Source organism: Mchenga conophoros, linkage group LG22 (assembly GCF_057382185.1).
Source record: "Mchenga conophoros isolate Kocher_MC1m ecotype Shallow Benthic linkage group LG22, M_conophoros_male_GT1.1, whole genome shotgun sequence".
Taxonomy (NCBI): domain Eukaryota; kingdom Metazoa; phylum Chordata; class Actinopteri; order Cichliformes; family Cichlidae; genus Mchenga; species Mchenga conophoros.
This window is the reverse complement of record NC_140546.1, coordinates 18,266,491-18,275,718: the sequence shown is the minus strand read 5'-3', so window position 1 is coordinate 18,275,718 and position 9,228 is coordinate 18,266,491. Positions and strand designations below refer to the sequence as shown.

Genomic DNA, 9,228 nt, shown 5'->3' with positions numbered 1-9,228 from the left:
CGTGATCTAGTCATTTGACAAGGCAAAACACGGCAGTAGATCAGAAAGACAAGCGACATGGACCATCAACGGGTTGACAGGGTGGGCCTGCTGTCTCCCCTGGAGGAGTCCAGCGCTGAGATCAGCACAGACAGCGGAATCGTCTCTCAGAGTGCGAGCAGTTTGTCGATGGTGAGCGAAATCCTCAGCAGCGGGACGGTGTCGCAGAGCCCCAGCTTTGGAGCAGCGGCGGGGGCAGGAGTAGCAGGAGCAGCTAACGTTATTTCTCAAAGCCCGAGCCTCGATGAAGCTGCAGAGCCCGGGACAACCGACAAGCACGACCCAGAGCAGGACGACGAGGTGCTGAGGCACACCGCGCTCAGCTACTCCTCCTACATCAGGGCGACAGCAGGAGACGAGGTGCGTGCTGTTATATCAGCAGCTAAGCTATGTTTAGCTCTTTGTTTATGATTTGACTGTCAGTACCGCAGCAGCCCTACACAGTCTTCCTGTAAACGAAGTGTTCCACTTTCATTATGAGTACCAAATAAATTGGTTTACATCGTCTCCATTAAGGACTATATGTCTTATTCTACCTAGCATTTTCTTATACATCAAGAACGTTACGGTACAAGAAAGTTTCACGTTGCTTTTGTCAGTAACTAGGACGGTGTTGGCAATGACAGTTGCTAGGCGACACGAAAGTAGTGATAGGATTGGCTTTCCTCTTACATCAGCTGGCCTGTAAAGATGTATTGCAGAGGTTTATGTCGGAAGTCCCAAATTAGGCCAACTAATTTCAAAAACAGGTACAAAGTAGAAAGAATTGTGTTTTAAATGCTCTACGAGTGCACTGGCGTAGTGCGGTCCACCAGCACCACATACTAAGACAGTGGCCCACATTTTACTGGGTTTAATGAGTCTCACAAGAAATATGCAGCCCCAAAAAGACATGTACCTGCACGGACTCTACTCAAACCAAAAAATTATAGGCTGTCAGAACAGCAGCTGGAGTAACAATTTAGCCCCTGATGAACTTTGATAGAAAAAGGGGAAACACCAGTATAAGTAGACCTTCGCAAACATTGAAGCTTACTTTTTAAATTGCATTAACGTCGAATCTGGCCTTCACATGACTTATGCCTCACCATTAACCAACAGGAAGTATGCTCTGGGGAGAAAGGGGATGAAAGTCAATGAAATCAAGACAGAATACATGTGTGTGAATGAGAGAGAAAGTGTAAATGTGAAGCTGCAAGGAGCAGAGATCGTGAAGGTGGATGAGTTTAAATATCTGGAGTCAACCATCCAAAGCGATGGACAGGGCACAAGTGAGGTGAGGAAGAGAGTATGGGGGAAGTAGATAGAGACAAGTGTCAAGAGGATAGCAGCAAAAGTAAAAGAAGATTTGCGAGGTGCTGCTATGATTTATGGTTTGTTCAGTTTGCCTCTGACCCCAAAAAAAAGACAGATGACAGAGTTGAAGATGTTCAGATTTTCACTGGGATTGAGCAGAATGGACAAGTGTTTCAGAGGGACAGCGCAGGTTGAGGAATTTAGTAGTAAAGTTTGAAGGGCTAGAGTTTGAGATGTGTAGAGATGGGATAGAGGATATATTGGACAAAGGATGCTGAATATGGAGGTGCCAGGCAGGAGGAAAACCACAAAGATGATTCGCTGCTGCCAGAATGATTGCTAGAGCATCTGATGGCAGGAAAAGTTTCTGAAAAGTCATATATTTACAAGCTTTTAATTCTAACTCGAGGGGCTTGAATCTGGGTGAAGGTGCGAGTAACTGCTGTTAAGGTCAAAACTGGGTTGTGGGATTTTTCATGTCACTTCAAAAGTCATTAGAAGAATGGCCTGAGAACTGATTCAAGCCCAAGCCATGTGACTTGAGTCTTAAGTGGATATGCGTGATACAAGGCATGTTACAGAGAAGCTGAAGAAGGAGCACAAAGGCTGCTGTGTTTTGGCCATGCAGTCTAAACGTATTGAAGCTTGTGTGTGGGCAGCATACCTATGACATATTTCACACACTCTGGGACCCTTACTTTAAAATCATTGTCTTATATAGATCCTGTGCTTGGAGAAAAGCTTGGAAGAGATGCTGACAAGAGTGGATGAGTTTGTTGGAATGCTGGATATGGTAAGCTCAGTCAGAATATAAAAGTGTGTCTTACATCTCATGTTTTAGATTACGCGGATAATTTGCTTCTGATATTCTGTCTTGTTTTGTCTACAGATCCGTAACGATACCTCGCAGATAGTGAATGAAAACCTACCTCAAATCCAGCAGAAGTCTGATGAAATGAGACAGATATACAGAAGAATTGATAAGCTGGAGGTAAAGCGACTGTTTCATACGGTTCATTTTATTTTGTATAAAATATTCATTTGCCGCTTTTATAATGCACATGGATTCCTCAGAGAGGCATCCTGCCAAACTGCAAGCAACATTAACAACTCTAATATGAAATGCGTGATTGTGAGTTGATGTATATTGATTTGTGTGCAGTGTTTTTATTCATAATTAAATACAGAAAGTATCATCCTCACAAATGGAGACCCTGAGCCACTTGTTTGTTTTTCTATTTCCTCTATTTATTCATTCGTGTACCGAAAAGGTAGAAGTATTAGTTCCTGTTCCTCATGTAAAAGCTTACCATGCATTCAAATGTCTGGTAATCTACCAGCAAAGGGGACCTTATTTGCAAAAACTATGTTTATTTGAGTTCATACTCACGATTTCTTCAGCTGAATGTCATTAAATGTCTTCATCAGGTAACTTGTGATGAGACAAAAATAAAATTTACTTCATGATAAACAGTCATGTGAAATTTTTCAGAGGAACTTATGCAGTTCTGTGAAAAACTAGGTGCATCCCATAATTCAGCAACTTGTAGAACCACCTTTAGCAGAAATAACTTGAAGTAATAATTTTCTGTATGACTTTATCAGTTTGCAGCCATTCATTTATGCACAGCTCTCTAAGGTCCCGTCACAGCATTTCAATCGGTTTGATGTCTAGACTTTGTTTGGGCCATTGCAGCACCTTAATTCTTTTCTTTTTCAGCCTTTCTGTTGTAGATTTGCTGCTGTGCTTGGGATCATTGATCATTGTTGCATGACCCAGTTTCAGCCAAGCTTTAGCTGTCAAACAGGTGGCCTCACATTTGACTCTAGAGTACTTTCGAATATCCAACTTTGCAAACCTAAGGTGAACTTTCAGGGACGTCCACTCCTGAGAAGGTTGTGTTGACTCACACTTCGGTGTTACAGTCCAGCAAACTGCCAAACTGCTTTTACAGAGGTGCTCACACTTGCTGATGATCAGTTAATCAAGTGCATTTTATCACCTGACAGCTACTTGGGCTCATAATTCCTATTGAAGCGATAACGGTGTTCTTATGCTCATTGTTCAGCCCTTATCTCAGGTGGTGCACGCCAAGTTTAAGTTTGTAAGTTTTTCATAGAAGTGGATAGAGTGCTGTGTAAACTTCCTTTTTCACATGACTGTATATTAACTGCATAAACCTTTTTATATTAAAAAATTATCTATCACAATCTATAGTTAAAATTAAAGACACATTTGTTTTTGTTTTTCATTGCAAAATGTGATTAATATTTCCTGATTTGTAATAAAGAGTCAGACTGGACTACAATTATTTGTGGAGCCAAGGTCGGCATCTGCATGTCTGCTTCATAACGTAACAGTCCATCATTGGTGTAACAGCACAGTCATTTTTGACTGGGGACAAAGCGTAGCTGTGTCAGCTGTCTTTTCTGTCTGCCAACCACAGGTAAATTGAATATTGTAACTTTTGTAGTGAATCTTAAATATGCTGTTGTGTCTGCAGGCCTTTGTAAAGATGGTGGGAGCCAATGTCAGCGCAATGGAGGAGCAGGTCACACAGGCAGAGGGAGAGCTAGGAACACTACCGGGTGCTTTCAAGAAGATCCTCCGCACAATGACTGTCCCAGGCTTCTTAAACGTAAGAGCCAATTTCTGCACTTGTGAATTATAAATTTTCTCCACTATCCACTGAGTTTGGTGTTTGCAGGATTAAACAAAAACTTATTATTTAGAAGGTTCCCAAACTAGTTCAGCTGTGGGCTGCCCACTCTTACTGTAGCAATGTACTGTAATAATCGGTTGCAGTCCAGAGCTTTTGCTGCTACTTGTAACAACCAGCACTTTTCACAATGTTTAAATTAATATCATACTTTATTTGGTTGTACTTTTCCACTGGAATGAAGCAAAGGGAGTGAGGTTTGTCTTCATAGCTTTTCTGTTACAAAGAAGGAGAAGTCGAAAAATGCTTATGGATTAAAAAAAAAAATCTCCCAAAAGACCCATAGCTGTGCATCAAATGCATCTATCCCGAGATGCATTTGATGCATTTAGCCAGGATCCCAAATGCTGCTGATGGCTAAAACCACATGCCCTGCCCACTTTCTCCACATTGGGTCTAAATGGGATAGAATGAAATAGATTTGGGGAAATATTAGGTGCTCTCCTTTTAGACAGTGAAATATCTGCTGAGCCATTTATTGCCTCTGAAAAAGAAAAAAATTGACTGCCTCCACCACGATCATGGAGGAAACTGGCGATCTGCCGTTAGTGACCTCAGTTGCATCCACACAGAATTTGATTTGCTCAACGTTTGTTGTTTGTCCAGAGATTGGGATCAAGGCCACCCAGGTCATTTGTAGTCACTATCCAGACTTCATTGAGATCATTATGAGTAAAGGTTCAGATTTCATAAAAACAAAAACACCCACAGTGTTTTTATTTATATGTCTGATTAAGATTGATGGTGTTCAAGAACAGCATCATGCCTGCGGAGTCAGTGTTCTTTTTAAGGTTTCCCCCAGCAGTTGTAACCACACTTCATTTATTAGGTTTTTAACTTTTGTCTCTTTGCTTTCAGAAACCAGCCAGTCCAAGACGACCAGCACCACATCAGCGTCAAGAAGTCCCCAGCGTGTTTCGGACAGATGATTATTTCACGTCACAGCCGGAACAGTGACGCGCTTGAACGTTCAAAACATAACTCGGTTCTAACCTCAGAGGCCTGTTGGGCCAAACTGCACAGATGACTTTTACTGCCACCTATTGCAAGGAGGATCTATTGGTGCAGTGGCTTCAACAAAGCAATAGCAGCCTTTCTGAACAAGTCACTGGAAGTCAAGTGGGTGCAGACAATCTGTGCTCCTGAAAGTCCTTTCCCTGGCAGCAACAAACACTGAACTGTAGCAAAATTATTTTTAAAGTGCCTGAATGGGTCTTTGGTTTTGTTTTCACTAATGGTGAAGAAAATGTAAGATGTTAAATTTGTGGCAAGTCAGGAGGACAAAGTCGTCCCACTCGCCTGTAGAGCACTGTATAGAAGGTACAATAAGATCTTCAAATAATACACAGAGAAATAACCCAGCTTTGTTTTTATGACTTACATTCCTGTTGATAGTGTTTGTAAAGACCTGCACGCTGTTATGAACTGAGCTGTATTTCTTTGTCTCTTCTACACCCCCACCCGCCGAGCAATACTGATCTTATCCTGTTAAGCATTTAACGTCTTCCATTTCAAAGTATTCACTTTATTTCGAGCCTTATCTTACTGCCTCTCTCTGACACGAGGCTACGTCTTTGATTGCACCTTTTAGGAAAAAAAGCACATTATAGATTAGTTGTCACTTGCTGATTATGTTTTGTGCCAGTGATGAAGCTGCAGTCTAAATACGAAGAAGAGGAACTTTGGACCTCATCATGGAGAGGGGAGCAACAGTACCTAACAGATTAATGCAGTGCGGCCCCTTTCTTGCAAAGTTTAGCCAATAATGGTCACAGCTTCAGCTCTGGTTCTTTGATTACTTGCCAAATTAGATATTAAAAATGTTTAATTTTACATGTATGTATTTGGTTTACGATTTTGAGATAATCATTAAAAAATATTTGAGACAAGCTCGTTTCTGTTTCATGTATGCGATCCTGAGTTTTAGTGTTTTAGAGGGTGGGACTCGGTGAGCAGGAAAAGCTCCTGACGGAGAACTGCGAGGCTCTCTCATTGGGCGGCTTGTGCTGACGTCACGCGTTAGTCACAAGTCGGAGGAAGCGGGAACTCCGGTCGCCTCGTTTTGATTCGTTTCCCCACGCCGAAACGTCTGCTGCTGGAGAAAAAAAAAGCAAGCAAAAATAGCGGACAAGGTAAAGTACTTTTTGAGTCAAGTGTCTAATGAAGATGACGGGTTACTGAGGATTTGTTGACACGAGTTTAATGAGGTTAATGTGGAGACAAAGGTTTTAAAAACAGTTCTCGGTAAAGGCAGCAGAGGCTAGCCAAAACTTTGAGACCGCAGCTTGGGTTTCTGGTTAACAAACGGCAGGATTGCGACAGCTCCGATTTATATTCTGCTTAATCCCGACTGCGTTAACTAATCTCAACTAGTCTGAAAATACCTGGACAGCAACTTGGTTAACTCCCAATAGACTTGAATCTGCTTCTCTTGCTATAGTCGCTGCAGCTGGTTGAAACTTTAGCACGAAGAAACCACACCACTTAAAGAAGCAGGCCTCATTTTGCCCCCAGCTGTGCAGTCACATCTGTATCCTTCAGCACGAGAGGCAACCCATTGTTTTTTCATTTAAAATATGAGTGGGGCTCTTTTCTTTTTTCTTTTTTGTAAAAGCATGCCTCTTTTAAGCTGTCCTTCTGATGTACTCATCTGTAATCCTGCTCACTCCCACTGAAAATCTTAACATCTTCCGCTCAGACTCCTGTCTTTCTGTCAGCAGGTCTCACTATCATCTTGTAAACCTTCCCTTTAACTTTTTCTTCTATGTTTATGTCACAAGTCACCCCTGACACTCATCTACATCCTGCCTGCAGTCCTTCGCAGTGGTTGAAAATAAAGTTTATTTAAGATGATAATATTTTCTTTCTTTTTTTTAAATCTCCAAAGTCGGGAAGTTGCTTTGTTACAGCAGCTTAAACTTAGGTTAAACACAACACACGTAACAAAATGGTATAAGAAATTGTGTGTAAATCAATAAAATATGAGTCCTATTCTGAAAATGTTGGGACACTGTGTAAAATGTGAACACAAACAAAATGCAAACAGTGATTTCCAAACCGCATAAGGCTGTATTTTATTCACAATTGCAATTTTATGTACCCTTTTCTTAACAATGGCACTTTTTTTCTGAGTTTAAACATTAAATATGTTTTATTGTGTTCCTTTTATGTATAAGTTTTTTGCGATTGAGGTTGTAAAATACAGTGACAAACATCTGAAGTAATCCTGTCTGTAATAATATAAATACATTAAATGCAGGGTTAAATTAGACAGTACCTTTGTTGGCAATTTCAAAAGGCTGTCCATTAAGATAGTCATTTAACTGGCCCTTCATTTTTACATACATATTTTGTTTAAGTCACATTAGACACCAGAAAAGTCTTATTTAAGTGTAAATAATAAACACAAGTTTCTTCTCATTTCTTGACTTATTTTACTTAGCTTGTCTTCTTTTACAGATCCAAAGCTGCAAACATGGCCTGTGAGAAAGAAATTTGGCAAAAGATTGGAGAGGGCTTTGTCCAGGAGTATTACAACCAGTTTGACAATACCAATAGGATGGGACTGGGTAACCTTTATGTAAGCTTTCCAGATGTCTATTCAGTTCCATCACGCTGGATGTTAAAAATATTTTGAGCCTATAGTTATGAAAGAAAAAATGTTTCTGCAGTCTCCTGATGCCTGTCTGACGTGGGAAGGATCACCTTTTCAGGGGAGAGAAGCTATAACTGGCAAACTAGTAGTAAGTATCTTGTTTTAGCAGGTTGTTGGTCCGGCATGCACAAAGAAACTCCATAAATGCTGCTTCTAATCCAGGTTATGTTGTGTCTGTGAATTTATTAATAATATTTTTACGCCTCTCCTTTCATCAGCACATCAGTCTAAACAATAATATTGTTCACAATTCACAGAACTTGCCTTTCAAGCGCATTAAGCACATCATCACAGAACAGGACTTCCAGCCCACAGTAGACAGCTGTATCCTCATCATGGTGTTTGGACAGCTACAGGTATTCTATGATTCTTCACATTTTATTTTATGTTTTTTATTCATCTGGCTGAAGGACTGATGAGCTTACACCATGTCAAGGCATCTGCAGTAAAATCACTTCTCCGACTACAGTTTTGGTCAGAATTTATTCAAATGTACACAAAATGTTCTCACTAATGGGTCTTTTTACCCAATTTGTGCTCAGTCAGAAAAGATGAGGAGGAACAAATATCAGTGGCATTGTGTATATCATGTGACCTTGTTCACCCCAAAAAACAAACAAAAAAAATAACATTTACATTTTATTCTAAAATCATCATTCAGACCTGCAGGTGTCATTGTTTTGAGTGTTGGGATCCAATACTACTCTCTCTGAGAAAGCAGCTTTTGTAGATTGCCCCCTTGTGGTTGGAAGAGTTACATTTTTAAATCCAGTGAAATGCAGGGTGGCAGGGAAGTTTTATGTTTATTTTCATGATAGTCTGGCTGTGGCAGGCTGCACTTTCCCAGTACAAATGACTGTTTCACTTTCTGAAGAGCATGTAGATAAATGATGTGTTGCAGTTCATTAAGTGTTTGATAGAGAACTTCTTACCAGTGTGTGTGGGTCTGCTGTTTTTACTCTGTATGTTAACTCTGAACAACATGTATGGCTTCTACATTACAATACAATGTGCTTTATTATCATTACTGCAGTGTTTTTAGAGTCCTAATGAGTTATGCTGATGTGATTTAAGTTTATATTCCTGCCAACATTACAGTTTTAGTTTTTCACGATTTTGCTGTTAATTATTTCCAACAGGTAGATGATGATCCACCGATGGCCTTCCATCAAGTGTTTATGCTGAAATCCCAAAACTGTGCGTGGGCATGCACGAATGATGTGTTTCGACTGGGGATACACAACATACCAGTGTAGTGATTTGGATTAGTAGGTTCACATTCACTTGTATCCAGTTCTGAATTCACACTGCGGTGTCATGCTGCCACTTCTAGAAAGATATTCCACATTTTTTTGGTGTTTACAATGCATGTATTAATAACATTTCTATTCAAATAAAGAATTTATTACTCTAAACTACAGTTTTGTCTTGCCTTCCTGTAACAAATAGCTTTTTTTTAGTTTAATCTCTTTACTCATAGGTGTTGCTTGATGTCTAATAGTGCAAGTGAGATGAGTA

At 40.2% G+C, this 9,228-nt stretch overlaps 2 protein-coding genes across 2 annotated transcripts; both read left to right on the top strand.

Annotated features, from left to right (window-relative positions):
* bloc1s4 (biogenesis of lysosomal organelles complex-1, subunit 4, cappuccino) lies at positions 1-5,944 on the top strand. The gene is made up of 5 exons (XM_085262924.1): positions 1-399; positions 2,057-2,128; positions 2,225-2,326; positions 3,840-3,974; positions 4,914-5,944. The coding sequence occupies exons 1-5, from the start codon at positions 58-60 to the stop codon at positions 5,010-5,012; spliced, it is 750 nt and encodes a 249-aa protein (XP_085119050.1). The 5' UTR covers positions 1-57; the 3' UTR covers positions 5,013-5,944.
* A 105-nt stretch (positions 5,945-6,049) lies between these two features.
* LOC146549280 (nuclear transport factor 2-like) lies at positions 6,050-9,125 on the top strand. Its single transcript, XM_085262104.1, has 5 exons — positions 6,050-6,187; positions 7,515-7,635; positions 7,727-7,798; positions 7,968-8,066; positions 8,850-9,125. Exons 2-5 carry the CDS (start codon positions 7,531-7,533, stop codon positions 8,964-8,966), a joined length of 393 nt encoding a protein of 130 aa, XP_085118230.1. The 5' UTR covers positions 6,050-6,187; positions 7,515-7,530; the 3' UTR covers positions 8,967-9,125.
* Positions 9,126-9,228: the final 103 nt, after the last annotated feature.